Below are 23,938 nucleotides of genomic sequence, written 5' to 3'. Positions count from 1 at the left end.
TACATAAAACAAGAGAATTCTGTCAATCTTAGCTTGCCAAAACATATTATTCTCTAACACTTGTCTTTTTGTTGGTAACAAAACAGAAGGAAACACAAGATCTAGTTTAAGCTCTTAATATACAAGTGTCAGCCTACAACCTGTTGAGCAGTGGTCATCATATGCACCTTCCAAACTACTGCTGTTCTGCAGAGGCAATCCAGCAAAATCACGTTCCAAACTATTACTGTTCTGCAGAGGCAATCCAGCAAAATCACGTTCCAAACTATTACTGTTCTGCAGAGGCAATACAGCAAAATCACTTGTTCAGAGCCTTACAGATGGCTCTAATTGTATTAGGAGTTGTCCTACAGCAGCCCCCTATAAGGGAAGCTCCAGCATTGTGCCATTTACACACATAGGACACAAAATCTTCATCTGAAATTCCAGTAGATTCCTGAAAAAGAGAGAAAACCCACTGACAATGTCAATACACCAGACTAGTCTAGAAAAGATTTCGATACAGCTATGGATCCAAACACCAGAAGCAGCCTCTACTATTGGCAAGGCAGCACAAGCGAATCCTGATGCTAGGTAGGACACAAAGTGATTACCCTCAATTCAGCATAGAATTCAGGGCCATTATAAAACATAAAAGATGTATTCAAGGAAGCTTCATATGACGCCATAGAGCATGAAAAATTGCAAGCTATATACATATAGTGACTTCCACAAGAACCATTGACAAGCTACATTAATGTGCCGCACAAGAAGTGATTTGAAGTACCAGACATTCTCATAGCACTGCTCCAGAACAAATAGAATCTGGCAAACCCAGGATGAGATTTTTGGTTTAAAATCATGTGAAACAACAATAAGAGTATCATGATTCTCTTTACATCCCATTATGGTGGACTACAAGTATAACTTAGATGAAAGAGGTAAGTGTAAAACACAGGATTGCATGTCTTTATTATTATAAATACTAATTATATCAGAAGTTAGGAACATGATGATAGAGTCCTTCACACACAAGTTCGGCTGTGTCCATGAGGTGTTGTGTATCCAGTGTGTGTGTTGGTATCATGCAATGTTGACAGGTTTCACTGCAGCAAAGGGCAGAATAATGACAACTGATAAGAATAGACAATATTTAGTAATGTGCCTAAAAAAATAATAGCTTGCTTTTCCACAACAGACTCTCTCTCTCTCTCTCTATATATATATATATCTATATCTCTCTCTCTCTCTATATATATATATATAGGGAAGATATATGGTGCTTTTGTACCATGATACCATTGTTATGAAGTATGTGGAATTACAAACTTAAGATGCAAAAGCATCAACCAAGTCCAATAGTGGACAAATACAAGGGCACAATAAGCACATAAGTCCACGATGGGACAATACAAAAGCCTCAAAAGGCAATGCCAACAAGTAAAGAATAAATATCATTGAAGGAAGCTTGTAAAATACATGAAGAGAACAAAGGGGAACACCCCTATTTATACACAATAAAGAGAGAAAGGGAGACCATTGGGAGCTCCCCTCTTAGAGTTGTTGGGGGCTCCAACGACTCCATGAGTGGGGCACCAAAAAATATTAACTAAATGAAAAATAAAAAGTAAAAAATACATGAAAAAGAATTACAAAAACTAAACTAAGAAAATAGTTGTTTCTAGAAAACAACTATGAGTACATGTAAAAAGATGAAAATGCCCCCTATCGGGCAACCTAGAACAAAATGTATTATGTATATGAGTATACATATACAAATATATAGATATTTACTCTCCCTCAAACTTACGAGAAAATAACCGAAAGTTTGATAAGGAGAAAGATAAAGCAAAGAACTGAGAGAGCTTTTGTAAAGAAATCCGCCAACTGGTACTCTGATATGACATATGACAATGCAATAGTTTCTCTCAGATATTCATTACGTACATAATGACAATCCATCTCGATATGTTTAGTTCGCTCATGGAAAGTGTGGTTGCTTGTGATATAAAATTGCACTTTTATTGTCACATTACATCTTCAAATGAGTGAAGATGATTATTCCTATATCACCGAGAAGACTTTGAAGCTACACAAGCTTCATAGTTGTAATAGCTACTGCACGATATTCAACTTCAGTTGAGGATAATGATATTTTAGATTGCTTTCTTGCATCTCCATGAAATCATAGTCACATAAAAATACACAAAAACCAATAGTTGAGACTCTATCATTAGGATTTCCATTCCAATCAACATCAGTATAGACATGTAAATCAAATAAAATAGATGAGGATAGAAAAACCCCCTTGGTTATAGTATTCTTGATGTATCTGACAATTATCAAGACATCACTCATGTGCACAGTGGTAGGAACATGTTGAAACTGACTAACGGAGTGAACCGCAAGAGCTATGTTTGGTCGAGTGATGGATAAGTATGTAAGTGATCCAACAAGTTGGTGGTAAGGAGTAGGATCTTCGAGTAGAGTCCCATCTTCCAATCTCAATTTTGCATTAATTACTTCTTGGGTTTCTATCTTCTTATCATCTGAAATATCAAACTTAGTACAAATGTTAGCAGCAAGTCTCATTTGAGAAAGAATGTACCCTCTGGGAGAGTACGCAACTTCGATACCTAAGAAGTATTATAAGAAACCTAAATCAAACATATCAAAATTTTCTTTTAAAATATTTTTAATATCACTGATTCCTTGTTTGTCACTTTCAGTGATAATCATATAATCTACATAAAGTAGAAAAAGAATAACAACCATATAACTTGTACTTTGAACAAAAAGAGTAGTGTCAGTATAACATGAATAAAAACCCAAACGAGTTATTACATTATTAGATTTATCATGCCAAGCTTTTGGAGCTTGTTTTAGACCATATAAAGTTTTTTTAAGTTTAAGGATTTTACCTTTTTCAATACAAAATCCTGGAAGAAGATCCATGTAAACCTCTTCATTTAATTCACCATTTAGAAAAGCAAATTTCACATCTAGTTGGTAGATGAACAATTTTTTAATAGATGCAACGACAATGAGGGTCTTGACACTAGTCATTCTAGCTACTGGGGTAAATGTTTATTCATAGTCAATATCATACTCTTGAGAGTACCCTTTGACCACTAACCTTGCTTTGTATCGTTCAAAAGACCCATCACTCTTGGTTTTACCCTTAAAAACCCATCTACATCCTATAGATTTCTTTTCTATGGGTAACGAAGTTATTTATAATGTTTTAGCTTTTTCAAGAGCATTAAGTTCTATATTCATAGCTTCAACGTATTGAGGAAGATTTTTGGCCTCATTATAATGTGATGGTTCATGATAGGAATGCAAAACAATTAGACATGACCTATATTTTGGTGCTAATGTGTCATAAGATACAAACCTATTTGGTGGGTTGGAGATACGATTAGATCTCTTAAAAGAGGTTTCTTCTAATGATGAATTTTGAGAATATTTTTCTAAAGCATTTAGAGGATTTTTTTGTTCACATCGAGTATAAGTTTGTATAGGTTTATCAACAATATCATTATTTATAGGTGATTCTTCATGTACATTATCATCACCATTTTCATTGATATTTAAGAGAATATCCCCTATGTCATCCAAAGAATCATCACAAGAATTGAACTCTTCTTGTGGCAAGAGGAAAAGATGAGACTATTGCGGCACCCGATGTGGATGGAGATTTGAGTAGCATTTGAAATGCCTCCGATAATTGAGCAAGAGAAAAGGAATATTTTCCTTTAATTGGTTATTCCTTCTTTGGTGTGGTTTCTTCAACGAAAGCAACTTTGTTCTTTGGGTTTTCATATAACTTGAGACAATTAGGCCGTATATGACCCGGTTCATGGCAATGATGGCAAATAACCTTCTTGTAGCCTCCATTATAACTATTTTGCCTCCCAAAGTGTAGAGGTTTGTATGTTTTGACATAATTGTCGGGCATAAACACGACTAACACTTATCTCCTCATTTTATCATACCAAGGCGAGTCTCCTCTTGGCATATTTCGGCAATGACATCTTCCAACAGAAGAGGCTTAGATCTACGAAGGAGAGACAATCTAATTTGTTCATATTCGGGCCTAAGCCCATGTAAAAATTGAAAAAAATGTTCTTTTTTCATTTGCTCTCTTTTTAGTTAAACATCTTCACTGGCAACCCACTTGGGTTCAAGAAATAATTCATCCCATGAGGGACTAAGAGTGCTAAAATAATCACGGACACTCATGTCCTCTTGTTTAATGGTACGTATTTTTTCTTGGAGAAAGAATTGTCTTGCAAGATATATATATATATATATATATATATATATATATATATATATATATAATGAAAAAACATGTCTTGTTTGCCTTGCGAAATTTAGCTATGTTGGCACATATCTTGAGCTCAACATTGTTTATAAACCATGCAAGAATCTTGGCATGTTTACTTTCTCAATCTTCTATCTTAGATTGATGATCCTCAATAGCTTTTGTGCAAGCATTTCCTTCTACAGTTTTTTTTTTTTTACCTCCTTCAATCTTGATGAGTTTGAGTTGAGGTTTCAGAATAGAGCTCATCATATATCCCAAAAGTTTCTTGCCTTCGAGGTTATTCTTCATGGTGGATGCCCACATCATCTAATTGGTACCATTTAACTTGAATGAGAGATCAATCTTTTATTCATTCTCCATTGTGACTTACAGAGAAAGACAAAGAGTATGAAAAAAGAAATCCTCTACTTAAAGTTTGACAATAACTTGATTCTCAAATCACGATCTTTCAATGGTCACTTTTCAAGAGACCAAGAACACAACCTTGCTCTAATACCATGTAATGAAGTATGCGGAATTACAAACTTAAGATGCAAAAGCATCAACCAAGTCCAATAGTTGACAAATACAAAGGCACAATAAGCACATAAGCAAGAAGTCTACGATGGGACAATACAAAAAGCCTTAAAAGGCAATGCCAATAAGTAAAGAATAAATATTATTGAAGGAGGCATGTAAAATACACGAAGAGAATAAAAGGGAACACCCTCTATTTATACACAATAAAGAGAGAAAGGGAGACCATTGGGAGCTCTCCTCGTAGAGTCGTTGGGGAGCTTCCAACGGTCATATTTATGACCATTGAGGCCCCAACAACTTCATGAGTGGGGCCCCAAAAAGTATTAACTAAATACAACAACAACTACGCCTTCATCCTAAAATTAACTAAATGAAAAATAAAAAGTAAAAAATACATGAAAAAGAATTACAAAAACTAAACTAAGAAAATAGTTGTTTCTAGAAAACAACTATGAGTATATGTGAAAAGATGAAAATGCCCCTAACGGGCAACTTAGAACAAAATGTATTATATATATATATATATATTTTAATAACCATATGGTGGTACACACTCTTTTTTGCATAGATCTAGCCACCAAATGGTAAATCTAACCATACAGATGTGTTTAGCATGATTTATTTTTTTATCATATTTGATGTCATAAGATTTCATTTTTGAGATGGTGAAAATCAACGGCTTACAATTCATGAAAATAAGTGTGGTTTAAAAATGGTATAAAATATCATATTTGAGTCAACTTTAACTAATCAAAATAATAAATAGCACATGCTAAACATGATCCAACGGTTAGATCTTGTTCTTAGAGCTTAAATATATGTAAATCAAGTGTGTATTGTGAAGTTGTGACATATACATATATATATATATATATATATATATATAAAGGTTTTAAAACCAATGACTCATAATCTTCATAAATATTCAAGCATTTAAAAATCACATTCTTCATCCAAAATACATGATCCAATGGTTGTTTCCTAGCAAATTCACATATATATAGTATTTATGATGTTCTAATAGAAAATACCCAATAGGGGTATTTCAGTCTTTTCACGGTATTGTAATAGGCCCTACCCAATAGGGGACAATGGTCATCTTGTAATTTTTTCTTTTGTTTTTGTAATTTAGTAATTATGTTTTTGGTTGAGGGCATTTAAATCAAAGGCCTAGAGTCGTTGGAACCTCCCCAATGACTCTATTTCTAGCCATTAGGGAGGTCCCAATGGCCCTATGTGTGGCTTGTTTTGTGTATAAATAGGAATATTCCTCCTCTTCTATGTCACATGGGTGCGAGTGCGGCACTTTCAAAAAACTTGGGTGCGGGGGTGCGGCAAAAAAAATAATATATATATATATATATATATATATATATATATATATATATATATATATATATAGCCCAAAAGTTTGACATAAATGACCTTGGGTGCGTTGACTGCACCCAGGGTCAGGTTGACTGCATCGGGTGCGGCACTTAGTTGGAGAGTCCTAGTGACATAGCTCCTCTTGTATTGTTAATGCTTTTCCTAAGCATATTCAATAAATATTATATTTTTTATGTTCTTGTGTTATTATTTTTGACTCTTTGATGTTTGTATATGCACTTTGTGCTTGTGTAGTGCCTTAGTGCTTTGGTATTGTCCCTAGTGCACTTGTATATGTGCACTTTGTGTTTATGATCTTGTAAGCCCTTAGAGGCTCTTGTTTTGTGTTTTCGCATATTTCATTACATGGTATCAGAGCAAAGAACTTTTTTTTGGTATTTTTTGTCTTTTTGGGTCTTGGGATTTCTTGGTTCAAGTTCGTGCTTTATGAAAGAATCGTGATCGGTGTATGGCTTGGATTCAAATGAGATCTTGACCTAGTATGTATCTTAAATCTTAGTTTTTACTTGAGTTGTTTATCTCATGCATTATGCATGAGAAAACACTCATTTTTTTCTTATCTTTGAAAAATTATTTGTTATTTGTGTTAAAACTAATTTCTTTAAATGCTTTTCAAATTTATTTTTGGATTTATACTTAAATGGATTATAATATTTATTTGGTCTTGAGAAATGATATTTATATATACTTTTATAAAATCTAGTTTGAAGCTTAGGTTTTTGAACTCTCTTTGCTTAATATGTACGTATATAATCTAAGATTCTTGAGCATGTTTTCTTTTTGACGCTTAGGTGCTTTATTCGAGCTCTTCATGGTTATAAATGTCAAAACATGTTCATATATATGACTTCAAATTTATTGTGTTATATTGGGCTTTGTCTTGTTTTTTTTTAATATTTTTAAATATTTTAAAAAATGTTTTGAAATATTTATTTTAAAATAGCTTTGTGTGTCATTCACAAGTATGCTTTTATGAGATTTTTCTTAACTTGGGGTTGAATTTGTTTCTTTTGTCTTTGATGTATTCTTATGTGAAACTTAGAATATTTTATATTAAAATATTTTATGTGGCTAAGTTCTTAGTGATCATGGTCCATGAATATCTTGATATTTTAAAATTTGAATAAATGATGTTTTTCATATGGATATATGACCTTTGTGCACTTGTGAGTGTTTTACATACACATTAATGAATGAGTTTGTTTATTTATGTATAAGGAATTGAGCATGATCTCTAATACAAAACTTGTTCTTTTATGGGAATTATGCACTCATCCTTGAGGATTTTATGTTGATCTTCTCTATGAGGTTTATGAATGCTTTTTAAGTGTGTTCTTTGTTGGTCCTTTTAGTGGCCTTTGTGATTGCGCCCATTTGGGGGGTAGTTTTATTGCATTTGAATGGTTTATGCCTTGTGATTGTGATATTTCTTAGACTCATGGCTCCTTAATGAACGTTATCTTACATGTTTTTTACCTCATGTTATCTCACATGAGTTCTAAGTATTATGCTTCTTGCATGCTTGTGATATTCAATAAAATATTATTTTTATATTGTAAGCCTTCTTGTATGTACCCCTTTGTGGGTTCCTGTGAGTGTTTTCCTTAGAGAACACCTTTGTGTTTGCTCATTGGTGGACATTTTTAGTTCGTGATTGAAGGCTTGTGATTGTGATATTTCTTAGCACCTTATGGGTGTTGTAAGTGTACCCTTTGTGGTATTCTTGTCCTTGTCCATTTTATATCTATTGATGGACATTCATGTTAAAGACTCTCATTAGTGGACATTTTATCTTGTCATATGATTACATTTATTGCATGTTTTTTCTAAACTTATTTGAGAGTTTCACTTGATTTGAAAATTTTGAATCGATTCTTGTTCCTTGGAATGTCTTTCAAGGCTTTCCTATTTGCCTTTTTATATGGCTTAGTCCATCACTCTTTTTTCGATACATCCATTATTATTTGTTTGCACTTTTGTATTATGGAGCCAGAGTCGGTTGTTGAGGTGAGCTATGTGTGTACCTTTGTCTTCTTGTCAGTATGGATTGCAAGATGTTTTGGCCAGTTGATTGACCTCTAGTTCTATGAGTGTGTTATATCACTCATTTGTTTTTTTTGCACCTTGATGTTGTGGAGCCAGAGTTAGTTGTTGAGGTAAGTTACGTGTGCACCTCTATCTTCTTGCCAGTATAGATTGTTAAGTTTATGGATGTCGTATTGACACTTGTCTTGGCTCTGACTGAGAGTTGATTGACCTCTAGTTCCATGAGTGAGTTGAATCACTCAATTGTTTATTTGGCCTTTATTGTTTATTGGATGCTAATATTGATTTTTGTTAGTGATGACTATTATTATTTGCTTGTGACCATTTTATGCATATTATTGCAAAATTTATTGCTTTAAATATTGTTTTCAAATTTTCTTGCTCGTTCTCATTAGTTTGTCTTCATTACAGTACATATGTCTATCTTGTTTTCTCCACTCTTATCTCTTATTTGAGTGACCTTTTTTGTTGGATAAGAGATTTGTGTTTATCAATTTTACAAACATGGCTGTGGTGAGTTATGTACCCCCGTTGTAGTTGATGTTATTGTTGAAAGTTTTACAATCATTTGTGAGGTGGGGGATGTGCACCTCTTGTGGTTGTAGTTGATTTGTATTGTCAAATAGCCAGTATTGCTGGTGCATGGTCATTGGTATGGTTATTTTTGACATTTGTATTTGATTTCTCGTCATATGCGCTAATACACTTGAATTGTGAGGTTTTTGGGGTTGGAGGTCAAAGAAGTGGTTGCTTGTGGTGAGCAAATTGATGTTGAGATTTACAAATATCATTCATTTTGTTATGTGGGATTTTTTAAATCTCTCCATAAAATTTTTAAACTTTTACTACTCTTTTTGTCTGTATGAGAAATGTTTATTCATTGAAATATTTTTCATGCATGGTTATGTGCATTGAATATGCTTTAATTGCATGTTGGATATATATATATATATATATATATATATATATATATATATTGAGGATATTTAGATTTGTTCAATGTTGGTTGTCTTGCATGTTTTGCATGAATTTAATTAATTCCTCAATTATTATTATAAACTCCTTTGAATACTTACATTGGATATACATGTTGTCATGTTTTGCTTAGCATCATTAATGAGTGAAATCTCATTTGAAATGTTTACCCAAGCAATTAAGACATTATTGCAAAATTGTTCGTCTTATCGATATTTTATATCTAAAATTTGTTTTTCTAAGCATTTTATTAATGAGAACATTTTATATTTTTTGCTTATGACTCTTAATAAGTTATGTGTCTTCATTGTGACAATATTCTTGGTCCATAAGGGACCACTTTGCTTTATATCTCATTGTAGCTTTTAAGACACTCTCTTGAGTTTCTAATATATGCTTGTTTTTTGAATTCTAGTGATCAAAATTCTACTAAGTTCAGAATTTATGAAAGATATGTTTTTTATGGTTATAATTGCCTAAACAAGAAATTCTTAAAAATTGATTTTGAAATATATTCCTTGTATTTTCTTTAAATGGCCATTGTATCTTGCTTGAATTGTTACTAATATATCTAAAATCTTAAAATTATTGCTACTTTATTTAAAAATTCTACTTAAGTGTTGATCATGTTCAAAATATATTTGATTTGAAATTATATAACTATTTGGTTAATATATCTTCCTTTGTGTAGTTGAAACCTTTATTTTGTTCTCTTTGTAGGTTCTTAAAAATGCCATGATCTGAAGAAGAAATTTTATTATTGATGCATCATGAAGATGGAGATAGCCGATGCAAGCATTTGATGAAGATTATCATTGAAGACTTGGATCCTTCCTATTGATTCTTTTTGTATTTTCAAACTTTCGGTATATCACACCGTAAGTTTGAAGGGGAGTGTTAAGTTGTGACATATATATATATATATATATATATATATTAGTATTTATGATGTCCTAATAGGAAATACCCATTAGGGGTATTTCAATCCTTTCACAGTATTGTAATAAGTTGTGCCCAATAGGGGCCCAATGGTTTTCCTGTAATTTTTCCTTATATTTTTGTAATTTAGTAAATATGTTTTGGGTTGAGGGCATTTAAGTCAAAGACCCATAGAGTAGTTGGAACCCCAACGACTCTATTTCTAGTATTTCAATATTTTCACAGTATTGTAATAAGCTATGCTCAATAGGGGCCCAATGGTTTTCTTGTAATTTTTCCTTTTATTTTTGTAATTTAGTAAATATGTTTTGGGTTGAGGGCATTTAAGTCAAAGACCCAGAGTCATTGGAACCTCTCCAACGACTCTATGTTTAGCCGTTGGGAAGGTCCCAATGGCCCTATGTGTGGCTTGTTTTGTGTATAAATAGGGGTGTTCCCCCTCTTGTATTGTTAATGCTTTTCCTAAGCATTTTATTCAATAAAGAGTACATTTTTTTATGTTTGTATATGCACTTTGTGCTTGTGTAGTGCCTTACTGCTTTGGCATTGTCCCAAATGGATTTGTGCATGTGCACTTTGTGTTTATGATCTTGTAAGCTCTTAGAAGCTCTTGTTTTATGTTTCTCACATATTTCATTACATGAACCACCATATATATATATATATATATATATACATGTGTTTATTATTTATATCTATTCATTTATTTGTTCATTGTCACTATTTGTCATTATTTTGATTTTACTTATATATATTTATAGAAACAAAGGGCTTGACATTGGTACATTGACAGCACCATACTCTCCAGTAACCCATTGATTTTTTTAATATTTGCAGCCAATGTTTTTTACCAATGGGTCCTCTATAGTCTATTCAGTGAAGAACACGCATTAAGTTAAAAGGCTTGATGTATAGATGGGCTCGAGGTTTCCAAAGGAATTTAAAGTCAACAACCTGTGATACACCAAAACTTTTCACAAAAAAAGAAATTTTACATCAAAACAATTATATCCAAAGCATGATTTTTTTTTATCAAGGGAAACTGGCATTAGTCAAGAATCAAGACGTTTTCAGCATAAGAAGCGTCAGAAAGTTTAGAAGAAAAAAAATGTTTGCACCTTTCAGGTTAGCATAAATATGTTTGGACATGTTGAAGGGACCGGGGAGACCCATCAAAGCACCAGTAAGAAAGGTTGACATAAACCAAGGATACAATAGGAACTTATGGCAACAATGGGTGCAGCATGACCAATTGATGCATGAAATGTTCTGGCAGTAGTACTTACTTTTTAGATGCTTTATTTATCCACAAAATCAGGAGGTTGCTTTGACATCAAACAATAATTATTACACTACGATGTCTTCCAAGAAATGCAATTTTATATTAGCATACAGCAGCATTCTTACATGAATACAATCACAAACTGGTTTTTGACAGTAGCAAAATGGCATACTAGGTGAATCAAAAAGCATATGTCCAGATAACTCACCACCCATTCCTTTTTTACTGCATCATATGTCTCCCCGCTGTTTGGATAGATAAGAATTGGTTTTGTAGTGACCTGTAAAAACAAGTATAACAACCAATTGTGACACCAAAAAAATTGTGTAAAATCCCCATGGTAGCTGACATATTCCAAATTTAGACATATAAATATCATAGTGGTGCAAAGAGAAATTCTATGACTGAGTTACTTGCAAAACATAAAAAGACAAACCATACAATTTCCTCATAAGAAAACGGCTCCAAGCACCTGCTCCAACAGGGCCTTCAGATTAGTATGCTTTGCAAATATATGGAACTAAGTCTAAAAGTATTTCATCGCATTGAATATTTAATAGTTAACACAAAAGCATTTATCTCCATAGAAAAGACTTGCTCCACTTAGGAATATGATGCTCATGTAAAAAGAAGGTTACAAAGACAACCGTTCAGGTCACCCGAGTGGCATCGGGCCTAGGGAGAAGGTGCTGGCGCCTTCGCCCCGGGTTTGACTCCCATGCAATGTTATCAGTATCAGTGCCTATGTCACAGGGATTCAGCCAGACAGGTGCCGCACCCGCGTCGAAGCGATGCGGGTGCGGCACCCGGTGCAGTCAACCTGACCCTGGGTGCAGTCAATGCACCCAGGGTCATTTTGGTCCATTTTTAGATTTTTTTTTTTTAAATTGCCCTATGAAATGGACTGCAGAATTTTAAAAAAAAAATCCATAGATTGGTGCATATCAACTGATGCGATGCTGCAAGCCTGAATCGGCTATTTTTTAATAAATGGAAAAAGTACCAAAAAATATTTTTTTTAAATATTATTTTTAATAGTTTTAACAAGTGTCACATTATGATTGACACGTAATAATTTTTTATTATTTTTGGGCCGATACAGAATGATTCACTTGAGTATCGGTATCGGCTGATACAGCTGAATTGGTGGCCAAACGATTCAGGGCTGATACCGATACTGACAGCATTGCTCCCACGTGGTGTGTGGTGGCCTTTAACTGGTGGGCTCCGTAAGGGCTTGGGTGTCGGTGATCCCACGCAGGGTTTAACTCTCGGGGGGAAAGCCCATTAAGTGACCCGGTGTTCCTCATCATAAAAAAAAGAAGGTTAAAAAGAGGACAAACATGATTTTGCAATAATCTCCATGCAGGCTAATGCATTAGGTTTCTCATTTAAGGGAATAAATATATTCCCCATGATTTAGTACACCCTAACAATGCATGAAAATAGAATTGCATCTTAAATGGCCATAATTAGAGATGCAACATAAAAGATATGGGTGAAGACAAGAATAGAACCACCATTTTTGCTTGTTGAAGTGATGAAAACAAATGCTTTTCATAAGAATTGTAACCAGTAACTTTCATACCTTCTGAGCAGAGAGAATCAAATCGTGGATAAACCTAGGAGGTGTGCAATTGATTCCAACAGCAATCACTTGCTTGCATGAGTCAGCAATGGAGACACATTCAACCAAAGAATCTCCACTAACTACATTTACACCATCCTTAGAATTGAAGGAAAACCATGCTGGAATTCTTATGTCTCCTTCCTCAAGCAGCTCAACATAAGCCTGCATGTGATGCTCCAAAGATGGAATTAGTTACACTCAAAGGAGAGTAAACTATGAGAAATTCATGCACTTGAACACAAACACAGTGTTAAGATGGATGTAATCTTATATATATATATATATATATATATATATATAATATCTTCATATATTTATATATGTATATATATACATAGTTATTTATATAAAATATATTAAGTCAACAATTGTTGACTTTACCATTGGAGAGGGTCCAACGGTTATATTTCTAGCCATTGGATACTCTCCAATGGCTAGAAGGGCTCTCCCATTCTCCTTCTTCCCTATAAATAGGGGTGGGTGTGTGCATTATAAAGTGAGAGAGTGATGGGTAGTTTCTTAGTTTTTTAATGTTTTAGTGTTTTGTAGTGAGGCTCTTTTGTAATTTTCCATTTCTTTGTATTATTTGAATTTCATTCTTAATGAAATCATTTATTTTTAAGTCATGTTCTATGAGTCTTTTTAATGTGAATGCGTGTTTAACTACATTGTATTTTTGGCTCATAGGACGCATTCCGGAGTGCATTGGGATCCGTATCATTTCATGACATGGTATCAGAGCTTGACATCTTGATCTTGGTACCTTGTTCATGTTTGTTCTTCTAAAGAAAACTCTTGATTGATGAATGACTTGGACTCGATGATCTCACATTCCGGTATATGTTTTATATTTGGTAAAGTGCCTATGGTAAAATTTCAAAAACTATTTTTTTGGTATGCTATGTTAAAAAAATTGGACATGTTTTTCAAATTAATTGAAATTAAAGTTTTCTTTTAAATCTCTTTTTAAATATATTATTGTTTTATTGGCTCTTGCGTGAGCATGTTGATTCAAAATATATTTTGAGTATATTAGTACTTTTGTTTTAACAAAACATGTTAAAAATTATGTACTAAGTAAATATGTGATTTCTTAAGAATTTTAAAATTATGATTAGGTGTTCTTCATGTTTTTTTGCTTTGGTCTCTCCTTAGGCACTTGTTGTGTTTGTCTATTTAGAGCTTTGGTGGATACTTTTATTCTATCCTATCATCAATAAAATATTGTTTTGTTGTGTTAACCACTTTGGGTGGATTTAGTGTGTGAGCCCATCTTGTGGCTTGTCTATATTTTTTTATGCTTTGGTGGAACTCTTTGAGTGTCTACTTTATTGAGTTGGTGAACATCTTCGGGAAACCTTATTTCCCTTCATGTTAAAATTTATTTTTAAAAATCTTTGTTGTTGAGTCTTAAGTGACTTTGTGTTTTACCCATTGATGATTTATCGACTTGGGTACTTGTGCCCTCTTGCAACTCTTAGTGGGTTTTTTCTTTGATATTTTATATCATGATTCTTAGAGATTTTATACTTGTTGCAAAATTTCTTGTATGACATATGAGAGTTCGTGATTAGAGAAAATTATGTATTAAACATCTATATAAAAGATCTTCATGAATCTCTACATATGTGACTTCATTGTCTCATAGTAGACTTATGATTTAGATTAAGTTTTTTAAAAACCATTATTCTTGTCTCCATTTATTGGATCTTTGTGCCTTGGTGCACATGTCCCTTGATTAGCGAATTTATGAAAGGTAATATAAAAATTTCATCTTCTTTGTGTTGATTGTTTAAATTGAGCATGATCCTTGTTGATTGCTTGATTGTTCAAATTTGTGAAAAATGGTCATCGTGTATTGCATATAATTGCATCAATTGATATATTGTTGCGCATATGATTGCACTATATTCATCCTAAGGCTTTCATCTACCTTTATTGAATTTGATTTAAAACTTGTTTTTTCAAATCAGTTATTTGATATGAACTCACCTATTTGGTAATTGATTTCCATAAGTATTTATTGCCTTCTCATGGCATTGGTTTTGTCTAACACAGAATTTTATATGATGTATCATCTCTCTTGACCTTGTTGTTGGGTCCGGGTTAGTTGTTGAAGTGAGTTATGTGTGCACCTCATATCATCTTATCAATTTAGATTCTCAAGGATTATGAACGATGTGTTGTCGCTTGTCTTGGGTCTGATTGATGGTTGATTGTCCTCTGAACTCATTATTGTTGGTATTCAGGGTTAGCCATTGAGGTGAGTTGTGTATGCACTTCATGTCATCTTATCAATCTAGATTCTCAAGTTTATGAGTGACGTGTCATCATTTGCCTTGGGTCTGATTAACCTCTGAACTCATTGTTGTTGAAAATCTGAGTTAGTATTTGGGGTGAATTATGTGTGCACCTCATGTCATCCTATTAGTTCAAGTATGTATCTAGCTAGTAGGTGATTGACCTTGGTTTCTATGAGTTAGTTTTATCACTCATTTGTTTATATGGTTATTGTTATTATTATGGATGCTTGTAACATTGCTTATCTGTTATCGCAATATATTATTTGAAATCATGGTATTTCGAAAGAATTGATGTTTTTTTTATGAAACCATGGTGTTTACATTACATTCTAATCTCATGTGTGTTCTCCTCTTTATGCCTCTTATCTAAGTGTCATTATTATGTAGACAAGAGATGTTTGTTCACACCTTCGTGTGTGATTTTAACCCATTGTTGGCATTGTGATTATGCTCTTATTCTAGTCGTTGATACACTTGTTTTGAGTATCATTATATATAAACAAGAGATGTTTATACAAAACTTCGTGTGTGTCGTTGATACCCTTTAGTAGCATTATGTTTATGCTCTTCTTCTAGTCGTTGATACACTTAATTTTTTAGAGTTGGAGATCTAGTGAGGTGATTGCTTATGATGGTCAAACTAGTATTTTTTGCAAAATACATTCATTATAATGTATGAGATTTTCTAAATCTCTTCATAATTTTTTTAAACTCATTTGCTCCTATGTCACAGGGACTCGGCCAACTAGGTGCCGCACCCACATCGACGCAACGTGACACGGGTGCGGCACCCAGTGCGGTCAACCTAACCTTGGGTACGGTCAACGCACCTAGGGTCATTTATGTCTAACTTTTGGACTTTATATATATAATTTTTTATATTTTTGCTGCACCCCCCACCCACCCAAGTTTTTTGAAAGTGCCGCACCCACACCCATGTGACATAGATTTGCTCTTTTATGAGATGATTTTTTCATGCATTTTTTAATTGTATATGTTTTATTTGCATGAGTTATTCCATGATTGATTTGCATAAGTTTAATTAATGTCTTTCTAAGCATTTCATTAGTAAAATCTCTTGTGTGTTGTATCGTGTACACCCATAATGGCTATTGCAAGCATTTGATTGCTCTTGAGATTGTTCACACTTTGTATTACTTTTGACAAACTAGTGCTTGTGCACTCCTATTGTATTTGTGTGGATCCTCATTGGGATCCCTCTTTGTATTTTCGCTTGTTTCTAATCATGGGCTCTTAAAAGTTTGTTTATTGTTGGTCCATAAGTAACCCTTTTTTAGTTGTATGACTAATATTGCTTCAAAAATGTAATTGATCTTTGTGTATTCGATTTTGCTTAAGTAAATGATGAAAATCATTTCTTGTATCTTCTGCTAGGTAAAAATGATTTGTAATCCTCTGTGATTTATTTCTTCATGATATTGATGATTTGGATATGTATTAATGTGACTTTTGGAAATAAATATATACATATATATGCGTGATTTTCATAAAATAACTTTATCATTGTTTGCATCTCTCTTAAATTTATTCTATTATGATCTCTTGTGAATTAAGAACTTTTGATTATCTACTAAGTCAAGTTTGTCAATGACTATCATGTTTAAATTTAATGATTGTTCAAACTCAACTCTTACTTTAAATCATTTTGAAAAATATTAAATTGACTTATTAAATATTTTTCTACATATTGTATGTTTGTGTGCTTGGCCATCCTCTCTCCATAATTTATATAAGTATGGTTATTTTTTATTAGATTGCTCTTGTTAGATCTTTGTGCAGGTTTTGTTTTTCTCAAAGCATTGGTGATATTAAAGGTCCTCTGTGTAATGGAGCGTATAATTGAACACCCTTTAAAAAAATACCAAATAGAAGAACTTTATGAAGTCTATGAAGATATTTTATGTAATGGGGTTATTCTTTGTAATTTCAAACTTACAGTGAGTCATTGTAAGTTTGAGGGGATGTTAAAATGGATGTAATCTTATATGTATATATATATATATTTTATTTATATAAAATATATTATATTATATAGTCAACTTTGGTTGACTAAGTCAATAATTGTTGACTTTATATAACCATTGGAGAGGGTCCAACGGTTATATTTCTAGTTGTTGGATCATCTCCAATGGCTAGAAGGGCTCTCCTCTTGTCCTTTACTCACCTTCTTACCTATAAATAGGGGTGGGTGGGTGCATTGTAAAGTGAGAGAGTGATGGGTAGTTTCTTAGTTTTTGAGTGTTTTTGTGTTTTGTAGTAAGGCTCTTTTGTAATTTTTTATTTCTTTGTATTATTTGAATTTCATCCTTAATAAAATCGTTTATTTTTAAGTTTTGTGTTCTATGGGTCTTTCTAACGTGAATGTATGTTTAACTACATTGTATTCTTGGCCCATAAGACGCATTTCAAAGTGCATTGGGATCCGTATCATTTCGTGATACACAGACCAAGCAATTTAAAGATGCTTGGGATAAATATGTGTGTGCTTGCACATACATGTGTGTGTGTGCAGGGTATGATTCAAAAATCCTCAAAGGTATATTATGGTTCTTATACAACAAGATTGTAGAGGTGAAGCCCTTTATACAAAGCCTATCTGCCAACACAAGCATCTGATGAGGGGCCGAAGACAGGTGTCACTTTACCAAGAGGCCCTTTTCCCAAACCCGGTGGGGTCTACACCAACCTTAACTAAAGGAAGTATCAAAGGCGACCGAGTGAACATCCCCAACCTTTTTGACTTTTTTAGAACAAGTCCGAGTCAAATAGCAATGATTCAAAACACTTCTTTTTATAGTATTTTGGAAACCCAAGGACTTGATCATATGGACATGTAAAATACAGGATTTCCAATCCTAGCAGGAAAATGAGGGAAAGGGATACTCAAACTTCAAGCAGGAAACAATAAGTACATAAACGCCAAAAGCAACATGGACCACAAGAACCCTTCTGGTTCTCAAAAGGATACAACAAACATTGACATTTTCGGGCAATCAATCTCATGGAAAGGAAGGGAGATTTTCTTAATCACTATCAAAACCACATATTTGTTCCACAATCAAAAGGGCAGGACAGAAAACATGCAAGCAATACCTGAGCTTCAATCTTGTTTGGGATAGTTTCAAATGCAATTAGATCAGCACCAGAATTTGCTAGAACTTGAACCCTTCTCCTATGGAAATCCTTCAAAGTCTCTAATGTAATAGCATCCCCATATTGTCCACTACAAAAGAAGAGAAACCAATTCACAACTGAACATAAATAAAACCTAAATAACTGCAAAATCAAAAGCAGCTTGACCAACCTATACTCAGAACCATCAGCTAAATAAGCTCCATAGCTTCCCACGGAGGCTGCAACCAAAATATGGCGTGGTTTTGGCGTATGTCCATTTCCTATTGCATCATATGCTCCTGAGATACACCTCTGCATAAATTCATCACGTGCCTCGCTCGCAATTTGGACGCTCTTCTCAAGTAAGGTTTCAGCTTCTTCCTGCGATAAACCTTTGGACTCGAAACCTTGAATAGTAGCCTGCACCATCCAAAACAGGTAAGCAACAACCCATATAATAGAGACTACATCAAGGCCCTCAAGCTTATTAATATACAAACTAGACCAATAGTGTAGATAATAAGTACCTGATACGATGCTGTAATTAACACCTCTGCTCCAGCTTCAAGATAATCTAGATGAACCTGCTCGAGTAATAAAAGGGAAATTCACACAATATGAAGCATTGAAAATGATGAAATAATTACTCCTACTTTTAAAGGACAGCAATAATTCGTATCATGAAATCTTTTCTTCGTTAGGGCTGCTCAGATTTTAGAATCTGGTGTCGGCAGCTTATAAAGAAATACTACCTAGAAAATTATCTCCTAAGAAATACCACCTAAAAGTGATCAACGAACAATTTCAAATGGGACAGCTGACACAAGGAGCAATTTTGCACGAGTGGTATGCATTGATACAGTGAAACGTACGCCTTAAAACAAGAGAAAGCAAATAATATAGTCTTAGTACAAAACGCAAAAACTCTTATCCAAAGTAACTAAGCTTCAGATCATGAAGAACCTCTGTGAGTCTACAAGATGCCACCCACCACCACAATTTGAAAATGAACAAGGGGAACACTAAAACAATGCTCACAAGAATTCTCCTTGTCACTTTCTTTCACAATAAGGGTGCTTGCTAACATCATTTCTATCCGAGAAAGCCTTCCATAATGAGGGACAAACACAAACACATCCTAATTTCTATCGAGCAAACCGATTTTCGCAGTTTGCTACAATAGAACCCCCAAATTTTCCTTCCATGATGACACAAAACCCCATCATTCAAGCATCTTCCAAATCTAAAACCAGCAATCAAATAGCATAACTACAACACCTATAAAGAAGAAGCGGCTTCAATTGGCATCAATTGACATCTTACATCCATCTAACAAAAACCCATCAACAAAAACATCAAATTGGCACCAAAAAACAGTTTTCAGAAAGAAAAAAAGGTTTTCATTTCATAAAACCAAGATCATAATAAGCCCAAAAAACTCATTTTTTCAATAGAGTAAAACCAAAAACGAGAGGAAAAAACAAGTGGGTGTTCTGGGATTGACCTGACGAATGAGATGGGGGGAGCTAATTAGGCACTTGGCGCTCCAGAGAGGGTCATTAAGATCCGCCCCGTGGCGTTCTAACTCTGTAGCGAGCCCCCCATCGATAACGGCGCAGCAACCCGCCTGTTGGAGAAAATCTTCTATCCTCAACGAGAATTCGCCATCCTTGAGACCCATTTGAGATCAGACACTCCTTTTCAGACCCCAAATCTTCGGTTTTGTCATTCGAGCACAGAGGACTCACAGTTCCTACACAAAGCGAGAGGCGGAAAACGAAGAGTTCCGCTGAGGCTTCATGCAAGAGAGGCATGAAGAAAGGTCTTCCTCTTATGCAGAGGTGTCGTGTGAGAAGTTACCAGACTAGCCTAATCTTGTAAAGATAATAATGACAAGGCGACCATTTTATTTTGAAAATCGTGATTTGTTTGAAGGGTAATTCAACAGGAAAAATATTGGCTGCACTCTATAGTTGTACTCTTTAATTAAAACTCATAGTTGCAACTTTTATTTGATCAAAGTAGGGATGGCATTGGAATGAGATCGAGAATGGAGGTTAAAATCAAAACCCGGGGATGAACTTACGCTTTTCTCCTCCCTATCCTCAATCAAAACCCGGGGATGAATCCCTTGGACCCAATTGATAAGAATTTTTTTCATGAAGTTGGTGCAGACTTGTTTATATTTGACATTCTATCTCAAACCATAAGAAAATCAAATGAGCCTAACACATTTGACAAGCTGGTTCAAACAATAAGAAAATCAAGTGAACATAATATAATTGATAAGCGGGCTCAAACTGCAAGAAACCCAATGAGCATAATACATCTGATAAGTTGGTTCAACTACAAGAAAACTTTACCAGCATAACACATCTGATAAGCTAACTCACTTGATATCTGATGATGCAAATCCATAGTCATAAGCTTACAACTACAATGCATATATCACTGCATCATACCCTTGTGGTTAAGACAACCTGAGCTAACGCATATCACCACAATTCCAGTATCTTGAGTAAGACACAACTACCGTCACAAAAATGACATACAACCAAATAAAACAAGTGTACCCTCTAGGTAATGGCACCTAAAACCAAAGTTCATAGTACCCCTCTAGTACGAGTTACAAGGACCAAATGCTCAAAGTCCACGTACACACAAGTATGGACAACAAAAACCACACAGTACCATTCTGGTACTTGTCTGGGCCAAGACACGACACACACAACTGTAGTCAATACAAAGGCCAACTCAAGATACTTGCTCAGTACTACAGATCGACATCCAAACATGTTCTTATAATAAAATACCTATAAGGTCGTTACCCTAGGATTCCAAAAGTAGGTAACTATATCCTCTTCTTCTCATCAATATTAGCATCATTATAATACTTATAATTGAAAATAATGGGATCTCATATCCCAATGCAACACACAACATTCAAAATGCATCAATATATAAAAGAGATGCCTCTTGAACCACCCAAACTCACATTCATACCTTATTATACATAGGTTACTTCAAAAAAACTAAATACAATTCCTGTAGTCCATACGATTGATTCATCCAACCCCATGCCCAACAGCCCATCTTTAAAGTCAAAATGTCAAGAAAATCACTTTTGGGAGTCACATGATTCAACTCTCCCGAAACCTTGGATCGACTTATCTCTTTATGAGTTAACTCACCAATATACAAGAGTTGACTCATCTATTTATGAGTCAACTCACCAATTACAAGGGTCAAATCGTTTATTTTTTAGTCGACTCACATAATGCAAAGGCCAACTCAATTGTTTATGAGTCAACTCATAGGATGCAAGGGTCAACTCATCTATTCATGAGTCGACTCATAGAATGCAAGGGTTGACTCAACCCAACAAGAGTTAACCCTTCCCAGCAAGGGTCAGCCTTGACAAAACATAAAAGTTGACTCTTAAGCTTAGGGTCGACTCTCGGAGCTAACCAAACAAAACATAGAGCAAGAAGTTGACTTCAAAACTGCAGGAGTCGACCCCTGACAAAAATACATTTGATTTCTACCTTCGAAACGGCAAAAATACAAGGATCTAAGCACCCAAATCATTCAAAATTCATTCTTCAACGCTCATAGGTTTGTCCTAAATTGATCTACACTAGTTCTCTCAATTTTTCATGGAATCAACATCACAAATTACTTCATAACATGAAAGAACATGCTGAAAACCGAAATATATCAAAGCATGAACCCATCTATCGCATGTCATCTTCCAAACTAATGTAATTTGAAGCATGAAACGATTATAAGCATGTTGAAACCATATATCTAAACCTGAATTCATTTGAAACATGTTATAAACTCGAAGATTAAAATCATCTAAACATGATTTAACATTCTAAGGTCTCAAACTATGTAAGAATTCATTTTTTGTCAAAGTCATGATGGAAATGAATAAATCAAACATTGTTTTTTATTTCAATCACAAACTTTTTGATGCATATGTTGTACACTAGCAAGCAATACGAGGAGTATAGGATCATACCTTGAATTTACACTCATTAACAAAGAAAAATCCATGCCACACCTCAAAACCTTTAAAAATGTGTCTCTAAGCAACACCGAAACTCCACACTCGTTGAAAGATGCTCCATCACTGCAACTCCACCAATGATGGAGAGAAAAGAGAGAACTCATGGTTGAATGGTGAGCAAGCGAAGGAGCAAAAGAAGGTGAGAGGCATGCGGTTAAGGGAGATAAGAAGAGTGTACAAGAAAGAGTTCCATTAAGAGAGTGAGAGGGAGTAATACATATAAAAGGGGGGTTTGAGAGGTGGCTAAACAAAATTAAACTATGAGGCTGAGTTGTCTGTTAATGACAGTTGCCCTTGCATAACTGATTAAAATGCCCTTCACAACATTCTTTTATCTATTCCCCCCTTTTTGCTAATTTGTTTACCTTAAATAAAAATAAGAAATGAACATAATTAAGAACACTAGCCCTCTAACCACGACAAACCCACAAAATGTTTGGAAAAATAAAAAATAAAGATAATAGCAAAAAATAAAAAATAGTTTTCTTCTATAAAAGTGGATGATAAAATATCAATAAATTGAAGAATCATGAACTCACCCAAATGAATATCCTAAAAATCGATTTCTTCTTAAGTCCACATTATTTTAGAAGACAAAATTTGGAAGAAAAACAAAATAAAGGAAAATTTCGTGGTTTTTATCCAAAACTTCTTGTGATACATCATGGTACCTACTATTTTGGCTGTTTTTTTTGAAAATTTTACAGGTTCTAAAGCAAATGGCAATATATCACTATATATAGCCTATATTGTTACCATGGTTCCAACCACGTTACTATTTTCACTGGCGCTATTTTATTTAACGCCAGTGAAAAAGTGTTATTTCTTGTAATGTCACCAGGAAACCAGTTGGATCAAAAAGTATTTATGGTGGCTAGATTAACTAGAGCTCTAGAAATAACATTACAATGTTTAACCACTCTCAAGACTTTGATTCTCTGAAAAGCTTTGAAGCTTATTAAGAAGATCATTGTCAACCAAACCCATCTTCATGCTGATGTAATGGAGAGTCCTTGGACCTGACGTCCTCTTACAAGATTTTAGAGGAAGTTAAATCATAGTTTCCATAAGTGACAAAAGGTATTTTTGTTAATCTAATTTAAAAATAAAGAAATTTTAACTTAAAAAAGCTATTACATATATTTTTAAAAATGTCAGTATATCAAAGCTTTTGAGAGTATTTTAGTTATTTTTAATCAATTGAACACTATTGATATTAATATAGAAGGTTTAAAGCTAGGTGAAACCTTCTTTTGAATGTACAGTAAGCATTAAAATAATAATAAGGCAAAGTGCATTATGTTCAAAATATTGTCTTAAAATACATCATGAATGC

At 34.0% G+C, this 23,938-nt stretch overlaps 1 protein-coding gene across 1 annotated transcript; it reads right to left on the bottom strand.

Moving 5' to 3' along the window:
- On the bottom strand, positions 1–20,334 carry LOC149831681 (homocysteine S-methyltransferase 2-like). The gene is made up of 7 exons (XM_090014059.1): positions 20,035–20,334; positions 19,058–19,114; positions 18,721–18,950; positions 18,510–18,639; positions 13,051–13,254; positions 11,671–11,742; positions 1–436 (listed from the first exon to the last, which is right to left on the bottom strand). Exons 1-7 carry the CDS (start codon positions 20,209–20,211, stop codon positions 299–301), a joined length of 1,008 nt encoding a protein of 335 aa, XP_089870185.1. The 5' UTR covers positions 20,212–20,334; the 3' UTR covers positions 1–298.
- Positions 20,335–23,938: the final 3,604 nt, after the last annotated feature.

Source organism: Nuphar pumila, chromosome 7 (assembly GCF_984573655.1).
Source record: "Nuphar pumila chromosome 7, dmNupPumi1.hap1.1, whole genome shotgun sequence".
NCBI lineage: Eukaryota > Viridiplantae > Streptophyta > Magnoliopsida > Nymphaeales > Nymphaeaceae > Nuphar > Nuphar pumila.
Note: the sequence above shows the minus strand (reverse complement) of the source record. Positions and strands in the feature narration are given on the sequence as shown.